The sequence below is a fragment of the Penicillium verrucosum genome, assembly GCF_028828655.1.
Source record: "Penicillium verrucosum strain IBT 35672 chromosome Unknown utg000004l_segment0_segment0, whole genome shotgun sequence".
NCBI lineage: Eukaryota > Fungi > Ascomycota > Eurotiomycetes > Eurotiales > Aspergillaceae > Penicillium > Penicillium verrucosum.
This window is the reverse complement of record NW_026643213.1, coordinates 1,093,933-1,115,637: the sequence shown is the minus strand read 5'-3', so window position 1 is coordinate 1,115,637 and position 21,705 is coordinate 1,093,933. Positions and strand designations below refer to the sequence as shown.

General features: G+C 47.2%; 8 protein-coding genes across 8 annotated transcripts; 4 read left to right on the top strand and 4 right to left on the bottom strand.

Moving 5' to 3' along the window:
- Nucleotides 1-525: 525 nt before the first annotated feature.
- Nucleotides 526-2,548, bottom strand: N7516_009896 (uncharacterized protein; the record flags this gene model as incomplete). The annotated part of the gene is made up of 2 exons (XM_057222615.1): nucleotides 526-2,088; nucleotides 2,138-2,548. 2 exons carry the CDS (start codon nucleotides 2,546-2,548, stop codon nucleotides 526-528), a joined length of 1,974 nt encoding a protein of 657 aa, XP_057069836.1.
- A 1,621-nt stretch (nucleotides 2,549-4,169) lies between these two features.
- N7516_009895 (RNA recognition motif domain-containing protein) lies at nucleotides 4,170-5,044 on the top strand (the record flags this gene model as incomplete). The annotated part of the gene is made up of 6 exons (XM_057222614.1): nucleotides 4,170-4,189; nucleotides 4,264-4,336; nucleotides 4,406-4,512; nucleotides 4,573-4,850; nucleotides 4,907-4,942; nucleotides 4,995-5,044. The coding sequence occupies 6 exons, from the start codon at nucleotides 4,170-4,172 to the stop codon at nucleotides 5,042-5,044; spliced, it is 564 nt and encodes a 187-aa protein (XP_057069835.1).
- Nucleotides 5,045-5,939: 895 nt separating this feature from the next.
- N7516_009894 (gamma-glutamylcyclotransferase) lies at nucleotides 5,940-7,134 on the bottom strand (the record flags this gene model as incomplete). The annotated part of the gene is made up of 6 exons (XM_057222613.1): nucleotides 5,940-6,473; nucleotides 6,534-6,618; nucleotides 6,700-6,704; nucleotides 6,798-6,847; nucleotides 6,956-6,987; nucleotides 7,040-7,134. The coding sequence occupies 6 exons, from the start codon at nucleotides 7,132-7,134 to the stop codon at nucleotides 5,940-5,942; spliced, it is 801 nt and encodes a 266-aa protein (XP_057069834.1).
- An 894-nt stretch (nucleotides 7,135-8,028) lies between these two features.
- N7516_009893 (DUF3433 domain-containing protein) lies at nucleotides 8,029-10,092 on the top strand (the record flags this gene model as incomplete). The annotated part of the gene is made up of 1 exon (XM_057222612.1): nucleotides 8,029-10,092. One exon carries the CDS (start codon nucleotides 8,029-8,031, stop codon nucleotides 10,090-10,092), a length of 2,064 nt encoding a protein of 687 aa, XP_057069833.1.
- Nucleotides 10,093-11,884: 1,792 nt separating this feature from the next.
- Nucleotides 11,885-12,954, top strand: N7516_009892 (putative short-chain dehydrogenase/reductase family protein; the record flags this gene model as incomplete). Its single annotated transcript, XM_057222611.1, has 2 exons — nucleotides 11,885-12,765; nucleotides 12,819-12,954. 2 exons carry the CDS (start codon nucleotides 11,885-11,887, stop codon nucleotides 12,952-12,954), a joined length of 1,017 nt encoding a protein of 338 aa, XP_057069832.1.
- A 734-nt stretch (nucleotides 12,955-13,688) lies between these two features.
- N7516_009891 (uncharacterized protein) lies at nucleotides 13,689-16,865 on the bottom strand (the record flags this gene model as incomplete). Its single annotated transcript, XM_057222610.1, has 3 exons — nucleotides 13,689-14,519; nucleotides 14,588-15,539; nucleotides 15,592-16,865. 3 exons carry the CDS (start codon nucleotides 16,863-16,865, stop codon nucleotides 13,689-13,691), a joined length of 3,057 nt encoding a protein of 1,018 aa, XP_057069831.1.
- Nucleotides 16,866-17,562: 697 nt separating this feature from the next.
- On the top strand, nucleotides 17,563-18,805 carry N7516_009890 (EF-hand domain-containing protein; the record flags this gene model as incomplete). Its single annotated transcript, XM_057222609.1, has 4 exons — nucleotides 17,563-17,603; nucleotides 17,669-17,687; nucleotides 17,739-18,717; nucleotides 18,783-18,805. 4 exons carry the CDS (start codon nucleotides 17,563-17,565, stop codon nucleotides 18,803-18,805), a joined length of 1,062 nt encoding a protein of 353 aa, XP_057069830.1.
- Nucleotides 18,806-19,144: 339 nt separating this feature from the next.
- On the bottom strand, nucleotides 19,145-20,809 carry N7516_009889 (uncharacterized protein; the record flags this gene model as incomplete). Its single annotated transcript, XM_057222608.1, has 1 exon — nucleotides 19,145-20,809. The coding sequence occupies one exon, from the start codon at nucleotides 20,807-20,809 to the stop codon at nucleotides 19,145-19,147; it is 1,665 nt and encodes a 554-aa protein (XP_057069829.1).
- Between the last annotated feature and the right edge of the window lie 896 nt (nucleotides 20,810-21,705).

Sequence of the window (21,705 nt, the reverse complement as noted above, 5' to 3'; positions counted from 1 at the left end):
ACCGTGGTTCACAATTGTTCTTCGTCCAACGGCGGCATATGTGGATAGGTCAGCTCCATAGCTTGAATAGAGACAGGTATTTGGATTTGAGCCATCTGATGATGTGTTTAATTTCCCTGTCCAAGACTGTTATATACCCAATGAATTTAACCCTCATCAAGATCGATAAATCAGCGCAACAGTGTGCCGTCTAAACCATTACTGACTTGCATGTTCTATTTGGTGGCTGAAATGTTAGGGGACTTTGATCTAGATATAATGTGTCAAGTCAATCGGATGAATTAACCCAATCATTGCTACTGGCTCTGGCCTGATCATACGACTTCCAAGGGGGGAGGTTGCCCTCATGCACACCATTTCAAGATACTTAGAATCTCTATTGACAGCTGAATTCAAGCTAACTAGGTATGTACATGGAGCTGGCGATGCTTTGTTTTGATATGGTTGATGATTGATGCAAATGTGATCAAGTTTTCTATTGACGCTTTTGACTGTCCAATTTAATACTCACGTTGCCGATGAAGATCAATAGAGTTTGTTCTGTCGCCAGAAATCAGATAACCCTGGAGGCTGACTCTGTCGCGTACCGATTCCAGTTGACGCGCGCGGTTGTGACTGGCCGTATCCAGCAGCCAGCCATGGCAAACCATTATTCTGTCCAACACAAGGATCGTTCGAATGACTCGTGGGTAGTTCGTGTTGGAAAGAAGGCTCATATGGTCTTTCATCACACCGGTCTTGTATGATGTCTCGGGAGACCGTTGCCAAATGCTCTGGGTCCCCCGCCTCTGCCTGTCGGGTATGAATGTCGGACTCTGGACTATCCGGAAGTTCAATTCCATTGAGTTCGGGGGATTCAATTAACTGCTGCAAGTCTGATGCAACTTCCGCCCCAGCTTCAGGGCACACAATGGCACGGTAAGCAGTATCCAGTGTGCGATAGAACACATCATCATCATCGAGTCGACCCAGCTCGTAGAACTCGGTGTCAGACATATGGGGTTGTTTGACGTCTAGTACGGCTGCAGGAAAAAGGACTGCATTCTCTGCCGATTCCGGGGGGCAAGGCTCACACTGATCTTCGTTCAAGACGTCTATGAAACGATCTGGGCTGTTTGATGTCCTGACAGCCTCAGAATTTACACAGCCCAGTTCAGCTGAAGCTTGAAGTGGTCCGTCTGGCTGTTGCTCGAGGACGAAAGGTTGTTCGCGATCGTCGTTCACACTGCGAGCAGTTTCACAAGCGATGTTCGAATCAGGGGATTGTTTGGATATTTCATTTTGCACACTACTGGCATTGACAATATCCAAATGGTCTGGTGCAATGGTCTCGGAAACTTCCTGTGGAGCGGCTTCGGCTGCAGCTGGCTGCCTCATGTTAGCTTCGGGCGAAGCTCGCTTTTTGTTGCCGGCTTCGTGTGACCATGCTGCCTTTCTCTCCTCCAGCAGTTCCCATAATTCAGCGAGACTCCAGTACCTGGCTAAAACGGTGTTTGTGATCTCAGAGCATAGCGCTTGGGGATATACTCCGACATGCAGCAGGTTCAGCAGGTGTTGTTCGAGGGCATCGCTTTGTTCAGTGGCGTCGACCTCAGTTCCCGTCCAAGTGTAAGGAATAGACGATGATTTCTTTGTTATCTTCCTCCGTTTACTGTGGGACACGGGGGAAGCACTATGAGAGTGGCTGCAAACTGCGGAAACCTCGCTGGCGGGCGCCTTATCAAACTTGAACAACGGTGTGAGTGAGGCGCCAAGTTGGCGTTTCACACCAAGCAACTTGTTGTTTGAGTGAGACATGTCGAGTCTGGTGTCATTTCCAGCATCATCGAACTGCAGCGCTTGTGGATGGTACTCTTCGTACTGTCCATCCAGAGTGTCCCTGGCGGCCGATGTGGGATACGGGCTGAGATTATTCTTCCGGGACAGAAAGTTCATATCAGAAAAGGCTAGATCAGATTCTGCGCCATGATTATGTGAGTTGGTGGTTGCTGTAGGTTTTGCAGGAGCTGACGGGGTATTTCCGTGGTGATTCATTTTAGAGGAAGATCGTCCCTTGTTGAAGATACCCAGGTTCGTGTTGCTGCGCAGCTATTTGGAGTAAGTAACATCCAGCGATACTGAGCAGAAGCCTGCTTACTGTCAATCTGTTTCCTGTGATATTGATGGCGTGGAAGTCATCATTCATGGTGTGCCTCCTGCCCCGTGGTTTCTTGGTTCTTCCTTTGCGAGACTGCGACTGTGTCTCCACAGCCGACGATGGGCCTTTGTAGTTATAGTGATCCTCGCGAGTCTTACGTCTGGGTTTTAACTCATAACTCTGTCGAGATTTCTTGTGACTCTCATTTCCTGGTATGGTCTCGTGAGTGGGCAGTGCTTTTGTTTCTTCAAGGTGACTCGAAGCTCTCTTCCTGCTAGCCGAATGTCCATTTCCAGGCAATCTGTCGGATATCTCAAGTGGGATGCGGATTCGTGGTATGCGCGTTGCAAGAACTGTATCCTTCATCTGTGCCTGGTTCTCAGCTAAAGCTCTGTCAGCGAGAAGCTTCATGTTTCTTGCGACAAGAACATGCCTTCATCTTGATGGTGACTTTGTTCCTGGTCCTCCACAGTAGAAAGCCACTGATAAATTGGATTATTGCTCTCCATAAAGACTTCTAAAGTTAGAACTGTGAGACTGGGTTGTATGTGCAGAAATGCAAATGTAGACTTGAGAGGGCGACTATGACAGAGTGACCTCGGGAGGTGATATGAAAGCACACAAATCCAGTCACCGCTGAGGAAAGCGCGATCATCTCAACTTCGTCCGGCTCTGTTTTTATTTTTTCTCCATTTTCCATCAATTCCTAATATTTGCATCTTTTGATGTGCGCTCTCTCTGTGTCTCTCTCTCAGTGCTTACATGAGAACAGTCTTTGAGTCCTTGAGTCATCTATGATTTGCTTTTACTCAAAGGTTTTTCTATTCCCCCATACATACCCATCAACTGGAGATGTCAATATTGTATAGACACACTTTGGCTGATCCCCCATTTCCCGGGATCTCTCCCCGGCATATGGAGCACACGGAGCACACGGCCCACGGACCAAGCCGCATGTGGGCCTACGGAGCACTGCCCCTCTGTACCCTCTGCTCGAATACAATACTACTAGGAGTAGTAGTATACACAATAGTATATACGAGGCCACTGTGATGATGGCCAGGCCGAAGAGGCTAGACCCATGGCAGTAATCGAATGTAGATCTCAGTCTGCAATTGTTAGATTATTCTTAGCTGTTAGTAGTCAATTCTCAACCAAATGAGGAGAAAAATCCACAATGCATAAACAGGCATACAACCAATCATGCATAGACCTGCGAGGTACGGGGGTCGACCCAAATTCCACAGTCCACAGTCCACGCATGGAGATCCACCCAAGATAGTGCCAGGTGTGTTGCTTTCACGAAGGGATTTATATCCGGGCCCCCATGAATAAGAAAAGGACGGGTTTATGCTGTACTTCGTATACGTATAGGGTTTCGCAACATAATCTTTAGAATCCAGGCATTAGGCTAGCCCTATGAAAGCTAACAGCTAACGTAGAAACCTTTTTGCATTTTCAAAGTGAGGGGCCAACAAAGGTACATCAGCCGTTGTCCTTAGTGCCAATCCAAACGGAGTCTCGGATACCGTCTGATTGATCACTGAGAAGACTGACCCGCAATTCAATCAGCTCAAGGTTTAGGCCCGTGGTACTTGGCTTTGGCACTTGGCTTTGGCGTTGTTTACCTTTACAGTATCCCCCCTCTCCTCTCTCCCCTCCCCCTCCCCCCACTTCGGAATACTCTTGAGGTTAAGTCTGGACTTTTCTCTCGCTGTGGTTAAGCTAGACAAAGACACAGTAAGTATTAATAGATATTTCTCGTTGTGGACTTGCCGTTGTCCAGTGGAAAATTCCCGGCAAAGTGGAAGCCCTAACGCAGTTGTGATTGTTACACGGGACTGGATGCTGACTCGCCTCTTAACCACTAGGATCTCCCTGTCATCTCACAGCCCGGACGGATTCCGATTTTTATCTTTCCTTCTTTCTTTTCGATCATCTCTCTTTCTTCAACCCTCATCTTCTCCTTGGACCAAAGTCAGCTCAAGAGTTGTCATTCTTTCAGCTTCCTTTATTAGAGGTCTTTATCACCATGTCTAAGCTCTTTGTTCAGTATGTATTTTCCATCTAAAGAACATACTTGTGCTAGTAGGGAGAGACTAACCGTTGCTGCGATGGGAATTTAGCGGCCTTTCTTGGCATACTAGCGATGACACCTTGCGCGATGGTTTCAAGCAATTTGGCCAGATCCAAGAAGCCGTCAGTCTACCATGACCAACATACATTTCATATTTATTGAGCTTTTCTCCTGACTCTACCCGGCTACAGATTGTCGTGAAGGACCGTGCGACTTTGCGTAGTCGCGGCTTCGGCTTTGTCCGATTTGCTACTGACGCCGAGGCGGATGTTGCTTTGGAGGCCATGAACAACCAAGAGTAATCTATCAACCTCACATTCATCTTGTGTCCAGGGGAAATCTCATATATGTTGTTCAGATTCGACGGACGAGTCATTCGCGTTGACAAGGCGTTCGACCGCCCCCAACGCCCTGAAGGTGGCTTCCAGGGCCGTGGTGGATACAATTCCCAGCCCCAGTCCAGTTACCCAAGTGCAGGTGCAGGTGCAGGTGGTGCAGGTGGCTACGGTGGCTACCACAATGCCGGGTACAACAACGGCGCCGCTGGTGGATACGGCGGGGGCTACAACCGTGGTGGTTACAACTATGCCCCTACCGGTCCCGCTGGTTACGGCGCGGGAGGTCCCGGCGGTTATGGTTAGTTTTATTTCTTTGGGGTATTCTCTTGTTGTCTTTGCTAATTAATTCCATAGGTGGTGGCCCAAATACCGGATATGGCGGTGGCGGAGGTGAGCTATTCATTCTGTTCTCTCGATGGCGACATTAACTAACATCCAAAAGGCTGGCGCGGGAACAGCCACGAGCACGCTCCTCAAGACGGTCACCATTAGATGATGTCTTTTCATTTCCTCTCTATGCGCCTTTCTTCTTCGGAAATTCCATCTAAAAGAGATGATGATCTACGACTGGAATATGGGGGAAGATGAATTCGGGAATAGCGGAGTGATACCCTAGTTTTGAATTCATTAACGCGGGATTGTTATTTTCTTTACGCTCGACTTGTTAGGAAGGGAATATGGGTTTTCTGGCTCGGGCTTTGGCTTTATCGATTGCAGATTTGAGCTTCTATGCGATTGCGTTTCGATTTTCGACCTATCTCGCCTAACAAATTTTTGAGGTCATGTTTCTTTTTGGCAGACAGACCTATGTGGTTTCACATCTGCAATGCCTGTTTGCGTTTCACGGCATATCCTTCCTATAACAGGGCACACAGTGGAAGACCAGTGATTTGATGGATATTTAAGCATAATCTGAGTCCATCCCAAGGGCTACGGGTGACGAACCGAACCATGTACCACAACCACGAGGTTTTTTTTTTTAGGGGGGGAAATCAGGCAGCGCCTGTCGCTTCTACCTAAATGTTCTATTATTTTGGGCGACAATTACACTTATGCGAGGCAAAATTCCCGTTGGGCATCCTTACTTCATAGAAAGGCATTCCCGCCCAGGCTGGCATTAGGAATAGTCTGAGGGATGTATCCAATGTACTCTATAACAAGATTGGACAAAACCAGAGTTTTTGAGCACATACACTCCATGATATGGGAACAGTATATTCGCATAATTAGCTGGACAGTAAACAAATTATGTGGGCTTATTGTAGTGTTACCACCATCTGTTTAATCTCCTGTTTCGCGATCTATAAGTTCTACAACGCAAATGCGTCGCCTATAATGTGCCAGCATAAAACATCAAAGTCATCAACATAGCCTCAGCCCACACATCTCATTCAATCGACGCTCGACCATTCTCACGATCAGACTCTTCAACCGATCTCTCCAAAGACTTAGTAACCTTCAATTCCGCCTCCTCCTCCTCAGCCTCCGCAACTCCCTCGGCCTCAATACCCTTAACCCTCTTAACCAAATCAGTAACATGAACATCGGCAGTCGCAAGCCCAAGTCCCTCAAGAGCCTTCTCCAACAAGAACAAATACTCAGAACCCTTCCCACTCAACCCGTGCCCAGCACTAATGACCTGCGCCACATTCTGCGGCTCGCGATCAGCTGGGTCACGCAGGAACTGCGGGTTAGTCGGCTGGCCGACGTAGAGCATGCAGATGATTGGAGAGGACCCGGTCGAGCCGGCGACTCCTTCGGTATCTACTGTTGGGTGGAAGGGCGTGTAGTGCGCGCTGTACCCGTCGATTTCCCGCTCATCGAGGTAGTCGTGGACTTCCTCGGCGTGGGAGGCTGGGATGTGGTATGCCGCGCCCCAGACTTTGCCTGTGGTAGATGCTTCGGATTCTAGGTTGGCGAGCTAGAGGTATATGTTAATTTGGCTGTGTTAGATAATGGGGCGGAGAGGGGACATAGTTACCGGGTCGTTTAAGGTCTCCCAGAAGGTCCGCTCGATCACGGTGACTACTCGGCCCGGCTGCTCGGGGGTGCCGCGGTGATCGGTACTTGGGGAGCATGTTAGTGATTTGTAATTCTCGACAGATTGGAATGATAATGTCTGTTTGTTGCACACATTGACAACATACCTAGCCTATAATTCATGGACAATAACCACAATGTCAGTCTGGTTATGTTGAATGTGGGCAAATATAGAGCCCTCTCTTCAGTTCAGGGGTCCACGAACCTGCCAGAAACGTCGCACATAGCCATTAATATAGCCTGGTACGCGTTGGTCTAGACAGCATAGTGTTAGTCGATTGATTCCCTGATCGCAAACGACCAATACGATGTCTCGTTTAGTGCTGCCATTGAGCAATTTTTCATATGGCAAGTCTCACGTACCGTAGTGTGGAGGCGGTTTCCAAATCAAACTCCTACAAAATAATCAGTATTCCTTATTCCATTCAGAACTATAAGTTAACTCACCCATAACCAAATACCCAAAGATCACCCTTGGGGAAATGACTCTTCCACGTCCGACCGTCTGGATGGACCTGATGTCCTTGCGCAACGGCAGCCATATCAACTATACCCAATACCAAATGCGTTCCAATGAGTTTATTGGCTGCACTTTTCAACCTTCCCGAGATCCGGGGAGGGGATGGATTAATAATTCGCTCTGGCGACGGGCCCTTAGTATATGCGGGGAGCAGCGCGTCAACTTCAGAGGACTTTCAGGACTCAAACTGTTTGCTAAAGATGGGAAGCTGTTATAAATTGAATTCGATCACAATTGTATGAACGTACGAAATGTTGAAGTGGCCAAAAATCGATTATACACATGTTGTTTGCATTGTTTGTTCTTGGGCATCCCGCCATCTGCCCGCTGGATGAGACATCCCAACACTTCCAATGTACAACATAGGATGGACAAGCCCTGAGATGGTCTATACATAGAATGAATCAATATATTCACATTCATGACCCGAACAGAACGCGCCTGGTAATGTGTGATCCTATTCAACTGAGACGTTGGCTCCTGTCTTGAAAATGTCTTATCGAACTTCCTTTCAACTTCCTTTCAACGGAAGGGACAAGTGCAAGCGTCATATGGTAGAAATGAAGGATACAGATGCATATTCTTTTGGATCGAGTGATGAAGTCTAGGTCCAGCTTAATACTAACTTGACGACACTCGACAGCTGCTTGTTGCCGCTCAGCTTGTCAACTTTGCTCTTTGATGCATCATAGCATGGTAGCATGTGTTCAGCTTCCAAACACCCCTGGGAGCCAACGTGTTTGAGCCTGAGACCTCCAAGTCCTCGTGTTATTGGACTGGTATGGGCTCTAAAATATTTTGATGGCTACATAAGCCAATTGATCCTGTCGCCAGGACTCCCTGGTGTATAAATCCTCTCTATTTTCCTCTTTTCCGCAAAGGCGCCGTGTTGATCAAAATTATATCTCTGAGCAAGATGCTTAATCTGAGTTTCAAACGTGGGGATGCTTCATCTCAATCGCAACAGACTGAACACAGGATATCTGGGTGGCAGCCCTCCTACCTTCGGCCACGGGTGTTGATCATATTCGTGACCGTATTCTGTGCAGTCATAGCAGCTCTTGAAGCACTCAACCATGTCTCCCAAGTTCACGGTGGAATTGCCTCTTCAAACGAAAGCCACCACTATCTCTGGACCTACGGACCCACTGCCATATTCACTGTTATCGTTGCTTTCTGGTCGCGTGTTGAATTTCAAGTGAAGCAAAGAGCGCCATGGAAGTCGATGGCTGAGAAACCCGTGGAGGCCAGGGAATCCATTCTCTTGGACTATGTATCCGAGATACAGCTGGTGTCGATGACCAAAGCCATAAGAAACAAGCACTTTGATGTGGCAGCTGGAGTTATCTGTTCTATGCTTCTGCGTCTCATGGTCATTTTCTCGACAGCTCTCTTTTCATTGCAAACGGCTCAAGTGCGTCTATCATCGGTCCCAATTCAACTCTCGTATATCTTCAGCGCAAAGGACCTCACTTTCAATGCTCCCGGAGCCCAAGCATTCGATATCCTCAATCGCATCCTGTTCGAGAACGGAACTTATCCCGGAGGTACCAATGAACACCTTGCCTTCCAACGATTTTCAGCCCCAAGCCTTGCTCCAAATGCCATGCTTACTGTACCTGTGGATGGTATGATGGCAGATTTGGGCTGTGAAACTGCCAGCATCGACATAAAGAAGTGGGATGTGACGAATGTAGCTGGCCACGGCCACCATTCAAGCACACGGGAATCTATTAAATTGATGACTCCATCGTGCACAATCTCTGACGTGGCTCTCAATTCCACGTCGGGTGGTATAAACCCCTACGTCGCGAGGTTCGCTTCTGCTCAATGTGACGGTTCAAGTGCCGAGGATGGTATGCGGATCGTGGTTACTTTGGCTGAGATCAGTCTGGGCAGGCTGGCTCAGAATATATCCACGTTAACCGAAAACGTCACAACGGCAGAGGTGATAATTCATCGCTCGGTTCAGTTGATCTGCAATCCGACATACTCGCTTGTAAAACTACAAGCTGAAACCAATACCAGCCAATCCTCGTCACCCGTTAATCTGAGAAGAATCGGATCCCAACGTTCTGTCCTGCCAAATCTGACCGCGTGGGATATTGCGAAGGCTGTCCTTTCGGATTCTTCTTCCCACAACTCATTCGCGAGACCGAATAATAACCACAACCTGTTCCATGCCACCGATGATCTATTCCAAAATAAGACATATGTCGATGTTGCCTTGCAACTTGGCGCGCAACTTGCAGGCATCACTGGCAATATCGACAAGCTCTTTGAAAATGGCGCACTTAACGACGCGGCTTCTTCCTACTATAGCGCGATGACTGCCCAGCTTATGAACAAGGGATTGACACAGCGAAACCAGTCAACAGCTGTCGGCCGCGCTATTGTCAATGAAAATCGAATTGTCATGACACAGCTCTCACTTCGTGTCATGGAGGTTTGCCTGATACTCGAGATCTTGCTAGCCGTTTCCATGATCTTTCTGGGGCCTCGCACGACTATCGCACCTTGGAACCCGACTTCCATTTCAGATGTTGCCACCATCATGGCAAAAAGTAACGCAATTGGTCAATCGCTTCGCGGGACCGGTACGGCACAATCATATGCGCTTCATGATAGTCTGGAAGGCCGGCACTACTATTCGCAACTTACGCCTAAGGGCTTCTTGATCAAGACAGAAGGTAATGATAGCAAAAGCCTCGACAACCAAGAGAGCCAGAAGCCGGCTTGGGCACCATTTCCTGGTTTCATTGCCCGGGGCGTGATTTTCATTGCAGTCGCTTTACTTATTGCGGCCTTGGAGATTACATTGCATGTCTCGCAGAAGAGCGATGGTCTGGGAAATGTATCTTCGCACGAACATCATCAGCATTATCAGTGGACGATTCTCCCCTCGCTAGTGGAGCTGCAGTCAATAAATTCGATAGAAAGGACCACCCAATTAAAGAAATTGCAGAGACTTAGAGAATGATGAACTAAATCAAGACGAACACATTGCAGTGTACGAGCTCTGAGGAATTCGAGGAAGGATGTGGACTTTTAGCATCGTTGGTTAAATGGATTCATTAGAATGTTAAAGTGCCATAGCTCGATATGTCATAAAGCAAGAAAGAACGAGGGAACCTGTGATACTATCTCCCAGCAAAATGTCTCTGTCGATGAAAATTTGCGATGATCCCCCTAATTGGTCCAAGTAATCGCTCGCGGTGTGCCAACCCACTGGAGTTATACCATTTATCGCAAAGAAGGCCCATCAACCCTAGCCACAAGAGCTGCCAGTCCACTGAATCAGTCTCTAGCAATTCCACCTCGAAGAACAAATCACGTTTGGATTGTAATCGGCTTCTCCAAAAGGCATCTGGTAAATTCAATGCAAACACGGATAACATATTACGTATATCCTGCACATCGGATTGAGTGTAGATGATAGGGCAAATGATTTCCGCCACTAGAAGGGAGATTTCGAGTGGAAGTCTATTAAGATAGGAGCTTTTGCGTTTTCCAACCATATTTTGGGCAAGTTGGATTGTACTTTGAAGCTCGGGTATAATCCATGGATTGATATAGATATCACAGCCGTAAAAGTAGCTCTCACATCTCACGTATGGAACCCCATCGAGCTGGGCACGAAATAAGGTATCTAGGTCAGTAACACCCCATCCTTTATGGGTTTTCCAATACTTCCTCGCGGCCTCAACAACTTGATCAAGTGTCTTCTCGATCAAATCTTTCCCTACCAGATGGCCAAGGATCTCCCAACAATAATAGTGAAACACATATCCCATATTTTTGTGTTTATAAAGGCTTGGATGCATCCAGTGACCCCCTGGATGAAAATGCGTGAATATTGTATTATCATACTGTGGTATCGCCTCTCGTCCAGAAATTCGTGCGGTGTTTTTATCTCTTGGAAGCTGGTATGGCTGACCACCGAGACGTGCAACTGGGCCAATTCCCGTGAGATCATATTTTGAGGAAGAAGCATATCTGATAGCTTGGATTTACTATACTTTTAGCTTGAAATTTAAATGTTTCTATGAGAATGTCAACTTACCCCCTCGCTGATAGCAAGATGATAACCAAGGAAATTTGGAGAAACTTTTATTCTCCACTTCGGTCGATGGCACGAGAATATGCTCAGGAATCGGGAATTTACGATGGATTTCCCATTGAGACTCCTTAAGCAAATCCAGGTGATCTTTGCTTATTGTTCCCCCGTCCAACGGCAAAATGTGTATACCACAAAGTAGACATGTTTCTGAATAATTAAGAGGCTCATCGGATTTTGAGGGTTGGGTCGGCATTTTGCAGGGATAAAATATTGCAGGGGTAAAAGATAAACCGTATAGGAGACAGCCCTGGAGGAAATAAAAGACAAGGAGAGTAAGTAGGATGACGAAGTAATGAGCGGCACTATCGGATTTGGAACGTGAGTGCTCTAAGCCAAATAGGGAAAGCCAAGAAGTGGCAGCGCATCATGAAAATTATCATACTAAACCGGTGACTTTTCCTTATTCATCAACCGACAATATGGATTCCGCCTTTGTCTACATTCTGGTCTTCACCGCCATCCTTATCGTATGCCATCCTTATCATATCTGTATCCCTTATCTTATCCGTATCTCTTATTGTCATTATCGTTTATCGACATGGTGTTATCGGCCTCTTTTTCTCCCGCAAACAACCATCAGACGTGCCTCGGACCCTTGGTATTTTGCTTCTTTGAATTTCTTTTTTGAAGCTTTCGAATCAAGATTTTCATCATGGCGGCCCTACTTCGTCTCCTTAAGATGCAATACACCCCTCCCGTCGATCCCAAAAGCGTGTCCTTCGCTGGCAAGATCGTCATTTTGACAGGTGCTACTTCAGGTCTTGGCTTCGAAGCTGCCATCAAAATCCTCAATCTCGGCGTCGAATCTCTCATCATCGGATCTCGCAATGTGGAAAACGGCAACAAGGCCAAAGCCGACCTCGAAAAGGCCACTAACCGCCGCAACGTGATCAAAGTATGGGAACTCGAGATGAACAGCTTCCAAAGCGTCAAAGGCTTCGCGGAACGCGTCAATCGCGAGCTTGACCGCGTCGATATCGCTTTACTTAACGCCGGTCTTTGGAATCGAGAATACAATCAATCCCCCGAGGGCTGGGAAGAGACTCTACAAGTCAACACTCTATCGACCTCGATGTTGGCCCTACTTCTACTTCCCAAGCTAAAAAAAAGCTCCTATCCCGAAAACCCCGCCCACCTGACCGTCGTTTCAAGTCAACAATTTGTTCGCGTCAAGGCTGAAAGCGTCCGGACCGATGACTCGCTACTTTCTCACGTGAACGACCCAGCCAACTTCAAGGGTCCCAAGCAATATGGCATTTCGAAGCTTCTGCTTGAAATCGTGATTAAGAATATCGCCAATATGGTGCGCGACGACGATAATTCTCATACCCTCATTGTTAATACCGTCAGCCCCGGGCTGTGCATCTCGGCTTTGGGTCGCCAGTACACTCATTGGTGGGAGAAGTGTTTCGTTTGGGTTATGCACAAATTGTTCGCGCGCACTACCGAGCAGGGGAGCCGTTCACTGGTTAGCGCGACTCTCCTCGGGATTGAATCACAGGGAAAATGCTGGCGCAGTGAGGGATATCTTGAGTAAGACAATCTTTCACCACGTTTCGGTGTTACCATTGCTAATTATTATATAGCGAGTCAACTGCGCTAACGACTGGTCTGGAGGGAGAGGAGCTCCGGGAAAAGGCTTGGGAAGAGATCATCGCCGTGCTGGAGGAGGAAGCGCCCGAGATGTCCCTTATCTCTCGTGGCCTGTACCAGGGCGTTTAACTAGATGTTTATGATACTGGCGGGCCAACAAGGCTCGACCAAAAAGTGGTTTGTACATGCGCCTAGCGCATCTTTGCAGAAAATCAAGCGTTCTCGCCTCATTGAAGATACCCCTGTGAATATTAATGTGTGATTACTGTGAAACTCCTTTTAACTCATACTTTTGATTTGTACAATATGCAACATACATTGCACCCCGCCAGTCATCGTCAGGTATAGGTGGTCATGGGCTGTAAATCCTTGCTTTGTAAAAAGTATGATATACATAGCGCTTACAGTTAATGGAAAAAAGAAGCCCTGCACTCAGCCCACCGTAGACTATACATGCATACAGAAAGTTGGCCAGAATTTGATCATCAATATTCGCAACAACTTTAGCCAATTCGGCTTGAGGTGTTAGGGCATCAACTACTCAAGTCAGACGGCGATGAATTAGAAACCTTCGATGGCAAACGTTTTATGTAATTGGTTATGAGGCCATGTTGACACACTAGGGGCGTAGTGCGATGATGCAAAGATACCCAAATAGTCCAAAATCGCTACCAACTTTGTCATTCGCGATTCAGATAATAATTGGTAATTGTTCATGTTCAGCACCATGATCTAGTAGGATCTGCACTAGATTCTCATGGCCTTTAGATGATGCGACCTGGAGCGCGGTGCCGTATAGACTCCCCGGAGCATTGATATCGGCACCATGATCTAGTAGGGTCTGCACTAGATTCTCACGGCCTTCAGACGATGCGGCCTGGAGCGCGGTGCCATATATACCCCCCTGGAGCATTGACATCGGCACCATGATCTAGCAGGGTCTGCGCTAAATCCTCATAGCCTTTGTATGATGCGGACTGGAGCGCGGTGCTTTGTACAACCCCTAGAGCATTGACATCGGCACCATGATCTAGCAGGGTCTGCACTAAGTTCTCATGGCCTTCGTATGCTGCTGCCTGGAGCGCGGTGCCAAATATCTCATACCCTGGAGCATTGATATCGGCACCATGATCTAGTAGGGTCTGCACTAGATTCTCATGGCCTTTGGATGATGCGATCTGGAGCGCGTTGCCATATATTCTCCCTGGGGCATTGACATCGGCGCCATGGTCTAGTAGGGTCTGCACTAGATTCTCATGGCCTTCGTATGATGCGGACTGGAGCGCGGTGCCATATATACCCCCTAGAGCATTGACATCGGCACCATGATCTAGTAGGGTCTGCACTAAATTCTCATGGCCTTCGTATGATGCGGCCTGGAGCGCGGTGCCATATATACCCCCTGGAGCATTGCCCCCTGGATCATTGACATCGGCACCATGATCTAGCAGGGTCTGCACTAAGTTCTCATGGCCTTCGTATGATGCGGCCTGGAGCGCGGTGCCATATCTATAACCCCCTAAATCATTGATATCAGCACCATGATATAGCAGGGTCTGCACTATATTCCTATGGCCTTCGTATGATGCGGCCTGGAGCGCGGTGCCATATCTATCACCCCCTAGAGCATTGACATCGGCACCATGATCTAGCAGGATCTGTACTAAATTCTCATGGCCTTCGTATGATGCGGCCTGGAGCGCGGTGCCAAAATACCCCCTTGAATATTGACGTCGGCACCATGATACAGTAAAATCTGTACCATCCTCTCATGCACCACCTTTTCATAGCATTGTCTCCGAAGGCCGGGGGCCGTTAAACCGGATGATGCAACCTGGAGCGCATTTCCAAAGAGTCCAGCCTGGTTATTGATGGCGGTAGTTATTTCGGTCTCCTCCCCAAAGCTCGCTATAAGGACACTTAGGATGTGCTCAAATCCCAAAAGAACTGCGTAATATAAAGGCGACGGGATATCTTCGATATCAAGCGTAAAGTTGATTCCGGGATTCTCTTCGGAAGAATCCACATCACACAACCGTATCCAAGTCAGAAATGACTCTCTCTGGTCCTTAAATAGCCTTAAAATTAGGTCTTCAATATTGAACTTCTGTTTCCCGGAATTGTTGTAAAAGAAAAACCAATGACCAGCAGCAAAGTGAGCAAAAGGGAAAATTTCCAGCTTTCCTTCATCCAATTCTCCATTCGAGAGCGTTGGGTCCAGGAGGTAAACTAGGCAAAGTTGAGCCATCTCTATGTGTGCCTGTTCTTTTTGAATCCTGAATTTTGCTGCACCTTGTTGGAAAATCCGGTCTGATTCAAGGTACTCCTGTACAGAAAAGTGCGCTATACGAGCAATCGTAGTTGCCTCTCCAGAGTCCTCGTCTTCAATCACTGCGAGCTCTATAAGACCAAGGCAAATGTCGAGAAGATCATCTTGGGTAAATGATCGACCCTCACGATCCAACTGCCACTCGCTGGCTTTGACATCAATAGCAAGGGCGCCGGTAAGTTCCTTCACAGTGAGTGGCTTATTAGACACACAAAGTAAAGTTAATACTAGTCGCGCTTCTTCAATGTCTTCCTCGTCAATGTTACACAGCATTCGCTCATATGTCTCATCCAGATCGCGAGGCAACGAACGAAGACATTTATCGAGCTGATTTCGGATCCGGACACGTTTTAGCGCAAGGAGTTGACATTCGACGTATCTGAATCTGTACAATTGTTAGTCAAATTCTTGTACCATTTCTCTTTGCTATTACTTACACTCCCTGCGCCTTACTGGTCAGTTTCAATTCAATCTCTTCATGGCGCATTTTCCATTGTTGGAGCTTGGGGTCATTGCTGAGCTGGTATAAAATGAAGTTTTGGATGTCTGTATCCGTCTCCGGATTTCTCATCGGGATACCCTGGCAGAAGGGAGTTTCCAGAGCATCGCGGATGTCGATTTCGTTACGACTAGTCACTAGGAGGTGAAGAGTGGGCAGGTCCCACTGCTGGATCTTCTTCACGGCACCTAAAACGCCCTCTCTTTTATCGTATCGCGGGCTCTCATCCAATGCGTCCAACAAAATGTAGGTGTCGCTGAACTTGGAGACAGTCTGACGAAGTGAGTTAAGCAGGGCGTCCACCGGCGGAGTACCCGACATATACGACTTATGCAGTTCTTGTAGATCTTTTTCGCCCCCTCCAAGTTGAGCCGACAGCTGCAATAACAATGCACGTAACATGCCGGAAGCATCTTTCTTAGACTCGTCGGTAAAGGAAAAGTAAAAAAATCCGATTCCTACACCAGGCCGATGCTGCCTTTCACGGAATGTACGTTCAATCGCCGTCGAGCATAGGACTGACTTGCCACATCCGGCGAAGCCATTGATCCAGAGAAAGGAATTGCGCTCCACCAGCCAGTTCTGAAATTTCTGGCCGTTAACGAGCCATAGTCCTGTAGTGCTATGACGTTTCTCGCATGCGGCATTGTGATTCAAGGTCGCATCTGGGGCCATAAGCCAACCACGAATCGTAGCAGAGATGTGCATCGTATTTGTCCGTTCGACGATTATTTTGAGTTCAGATATCCCATCTTCAAGACCAGTCTGGTTTCTAACTTGTAGCACGTTTAATGCAAGAGACAAATTTTCCCGTATCTCGCCGATGTCTTCTTCAAGCTTTTGTAGAGTACTTTTCCTAAATGGATAAGTCGCCCGGCGTCCCGCAACTTGGATTCGGTCCTTCAAACTTAGAGCGGTATCCTTTTGGAACTTTTGGCACTCGTCCCCGAGTTCCTCAATAATCTCACGGCATCCCACTGCCGCCTTATCGATCTCTTGGAGTAGGGCATCCGTCTCAGGATGGCCATTTTGTCGTGCGCTATCGAGGGACTGAAGTATGCCGAGAAGGTTCTCAAGATTCAGTGTCATCTTAGCGAGAGCAGGAGTCTGATCCTTGTACGCGGAGTAGAAATCGACTAGAGATTTGGTAACTTGGACACCGAATGACAGCAATCCGGCAACTCCAGATGCGATAGAGAGAGGATCAGCCATAGTGGAAGAATCCTTTTGCACTGAGCAATGGTATAATTGACTGTTTGGAGTCTTTGGAGTCTTTGAGTGAGCATGGTGGAAAGATGATTATTAGTGTTAGTGTTAGCGGGGCATTCGCCCAACAGGAGTTGGGCACAGTTTCAGCCTCCTACTTCGCCCCCAAAATTCGGTCGCCCCTCGAATACTACATACATATGTACACATATGCAATGAACCGTACTATTGGTGAATTCGACGTTTTGTGGGTAGCATTCAGTCACTTCTCGTATTCGTATTGGTCATAATAAAGCGCTAGTTAGATAGAGCAATATAGTAATACTTCATAGGCGTTAATTCACTGAATTATCAATAACTTGAATTCAGGAAAAGGCTGTTTTGAAGTAGTTATATCTGGTTATTCTATCACGTACAAGAGATAGATATAAATCGGATGATATATAAACCTTCAACGAATACTCCGATCTATCTCAATTGGGTTATAAAAAAAGGCGTTCAACATATGCACTCCGTAAGTCGCTCCGACAAGGTTTCTTACTTGGCGTGCCAAGAATCTTATGCCCCACGGCTCCGCTTTCAGCTTGTCTCTCCTTTTTATTCTTCCTTCTTCTTCCATTTCACGATATACCTTTGTTGCACTTCATCAGAGTCCGTGTCGCATTCTTTCTCTCGATTGCGTCACCCCCCCAGGGCTCCAACCATGGCTTACAACAAGTCCTACAACCCCGATGCGCTGCCAGCGTAAGTGCATAATCAATCTAGCGAGAGTTTACAGTTACAGATTACTGACATCGGAAATACTATAGCCACGCCGAGCCAGAACAGGTACAACATTTTGCCACACGCCTCATCCTCCTTTTGTTAACGGTCAATTAGGTTGCGCAGATGTTAGGCAACATGAGTGTATCAGGCCAAAGCCACGCCCCGAGCCACGCCCCAAGCCACACCCAGAGCCTCAACCAAAAACCGCTTCCTACTCGCCCACCACCGCAGACAACCCACAGCAGCGGTGTTCCTCCCCGCGTTCCTGTATCCAGTGCTCCCCCGCAACACGCCTATGCCGCAGCGCCTCCACGTCTCGAACCCCACCAACCCCACTCCCACTCCCATTCACACTCCTACAGCGGCCGCTCTTCTTCAGCAAACGTGCCTCCACCGAGCCAACCTCTCAGCCAGTCTCAGTCTCAGTCTCGTCCTCACCCCCTCCACCCCTCCCCGCCACCTCAAAACTATGGTTTCGGGCCCCCGCCAGTGCACCCCCAGCGCAACAGACCCCCGCCCTCATCGCGGCCTCCCCAATCGCCCGTCCCACCGCCATTGACAGCACCCAGCGATGACCCTCAACAGCTCTTCCCCCTCTTCCGCGCCGCGAACTCATCCCACTCCGGCGCCCTCACTGAGGGCGAGCTTGGCAGCGCGCTCGTGAACGGCGACTACACGTCCTTCCACCCGCGGACGGTCAGACTTATGATCCGCATGTTCGACCGCGACGGCAGCGGGACAATCAGCTTCGACGAATTTGTCTCGTTGTGGCGGTATCTGGCTGCCTGGCGGGAGCTGTTCGATCGCTTTGATGAGGACCGCAGTGGGCGTGTTAGTCAGCCGGAGTTTGAGAAGGCGCTTGTTGCGTTCGGATATCGTCTTAGTGGGAAGTTTATTTCTATTATCTTCGGTGTCTTTGAGAGCAAGGGAAAGCAGATGAGCAATACGCCTAAGGATCCTAGGCTTACTGGCATGAGCTTTGATCTTTTCGTTCAGGCTTGTATTAGTCTGAAGCGTATGACGGATGTCTTTAAGCGGTATGACGATGATCGGGATGGATATATTACTCTGAGCTTTGAGGAAGCTTTGACTGGTAGGTCTTGTTGTTTGGTGTGCGGTTGTTGGGAATTAGTGGCTAACGGGAGGTTGTTTTTACAGAGATTCTTCTATTGCAGGAGTAAAGCATTCTGCTACATTACCATACGTATTATTCTGCTCGATTTTCTTCCTAGTTGTGGTGTTCTGTCTACACTCTCGCTCTCTTCATTATACCCCCAACCCCCCATTTGTTTTTTGTCATAGAATTGCCAGGGAACGGCACTGGTCATTGCATGTTCATCGGGGAGTTATTGAGTCATGGATATACTTGGGATGTGAATGCATTGAGATCATCAAAGTATTAGCCATTTTCTCCATTAAAGCATACACTCGTCTGTCAAAGTAAAGCGGTAAATTTTACATAGTCGAACAGGGGTATTATTGTACAAAAATCAATAGCTGGATTAACAAGACAAATTGGCTCAATCGCTGTCCTCAGTTTCCCAAGAATCATCATCACTATCCGCATCGGCATAAAGCTGTGCAAGCTCAGGATCAATCATAGCCTGCCTCATAAGGAAATGTGGTGATATTGAACTCATGCTGGGATCCGCTCCTAGTGCGAGTTCTTCGAACGGTGTTATGAAATCTTCCTCAAAGCTGGAATCATCATCATAGCCGAAATCTTCATCATAGCCGTACTCTTCATCATAATCGTCGTCGAGACTACCGTAATCCTTAAACTCAGGTAATGCATACGGCAAGATCCGGAAATTCACATCGGTTCCTTTGAACATCTCCTTCAGGTCAAGGAAACATTGCTCTGGCGTTTTCCCTTCTGGGACATGTTGCCCAGGAAGCTTGATGGGCTGTGTGATGTCGATTGCGAATACCTTGACATCAGTCAACTTCGGATAAAGACCATTTTTACAATCTGTCGCGATGTTCTGAGTCAACTCCCGGATAGACGATTTACAGTCCGTGATATGCAGTGTCTCTAGCGAACTGGAGAATTGAGGGTGTGGTGGAAGACAAGCGTGTGGGATGAAGATTTTCTCGAGCGCGGAGAAATCACGGAATGAGCCAACCTTGGCGCGGCTGGGGAGGAGTTGCTCGATATCGTCAACGCCCGGCAGTTCCATTGCGTACTCGAGAAGGAAGAGCTCAAGGGTGTCCTTATGTAGGAGGGCGGCTTCGTGAGCCTCCTTGGCGTTAAACTCGGGGGCGGTTCCCGAGCGCATGCGTCGTCTGTCCTTAGGGTACAAACTGAAATTTGTGTAGATAAAGGTTTTAAGCTTCTTGCAGGCTTGCATTAACTTTTTGAGAGCGCCAGCATCGATGTGGCAGTGGTGGAAGGCGAGTTCTTCGGTCTCTAATGTTCCAGGCAGCCAGGTAGGTGGAAACGATGCGTCGAAGAGATCACCGAACTCAAAGGTCGAAAACTTGACCTTGGGAAGGGTGAGGAATTTCTCGTAGGAAGCAATATCGAAGCCGGAAAGCTCATCATCGCTTTCAATCCAGACAGACTCAAGGTTCGACAAAAATTCTGGATTGCGATGGAAAAGCTGGATGAATGGCTGGATTGAGAATTCGGGAACTGGCAGATGTATCCCGCGAAGATTGGGGGCCTTGTTGGCTAGCAATGCTATGAAGATGTTGATGTCGCAGTTGTTCATAGCTGAAATCCATGTTTCCTCCTCATCGGCCAATTGAAGGTCCTTAATTATGCCTTTGAAGAACTCAGATTCAGCTGCCTTTAGAGAATTGGGACCAACTGGGAAGATTGAGAAAGGCAGGATGGTGATTTGATGAACATGTTTTCCGAGGTCTGGGCGTTGATAGATTGTTTTGGTGAATGGGATGCTTAGCGCTAGATTACCCCCTATGCTATCATCAGAAAGCTCACGGAAGAGTAAAGGTTGGGCGACATCACGGAACTGCCGCGAAACTAGGCAAACATTGCACAAAGTCTCAATTCCGTCATATTCGTCATCTTCATATTCGTCGTCATCCAATTTCTTTTTATGGCCATCTTCGGCTTTCGTGGTTTGATCTCCACTCAGTGGGTCGAGATCATCTTCGGGTTGGACAAGAAACGACAAAATGAGATGTAAGAGCTCGATTGGAAGGCTTTCAAAGCACGCCATGACTGAAGATGAGCCATGCACTGTAGATGGTCTGAGTTGAGAGTAAGTGAAGGTTGAAGATGAAGGAGAAGGATGGCCAGATAAACTATGTTCACGCGTTTCAGCGCGTGAAAGAACCATTACAGTATCCTAAAAAGGCAGTTAGGGCTCATGATAGGGCTTCGGCCCACATGTATACCACGCACGCTATACGGGTTTTGGTTTAGCGTCATATCTAGCCGCTTTTACCCCGCATAAAATAACTCTCTCATTGGTTCATATTTCCAGGCAATAATCTCGATCCACTCTCACTTCACAAGTACCATTGTTGAATCTATAGTTGCTTTATATAGTATTTTTTATAAATGAATACTGTTGAGCAACCTGTTACTATGTGGGGAGAAAGCAGAGGAAGAATTATTAATTGATTAAACTAGAAATGTAGGGGGTTATATACCCTACTAAAACTATCTAAACTCTGCTCGATTATAGTAAACAAGCTAAGAAATAGTAAATAACGAACAAATAGGGCTTAGTCTGTAGCAAACATATATATATATAGGAGATTGTTTACAAATACGATATTAATTTTTTAACACCGGGCTCTTTATACTCCTAAGTCTTAAGACTTGACTCTTGATTTCTTACTATCTTACTATCTTACAAACTGAATCTGAACTGAATCTGAACTGAATCTGAACTGAATCTGAATTAAATCTGAACTGAATCTAAACTGAATCTGAATTGAATCTGAATTGAATCTGAATTGAATCTGAATTGAATCTGAATTGAATCTGAATTGAATCTGAATTGAATCTATAAAGTGTACATATATTATACAAATAAAACAGTAATGAACCAGGCGGTGAGGTAATAACCAATGAGAGAGTTATGTGTCGGATGGCATATTTGGTCGC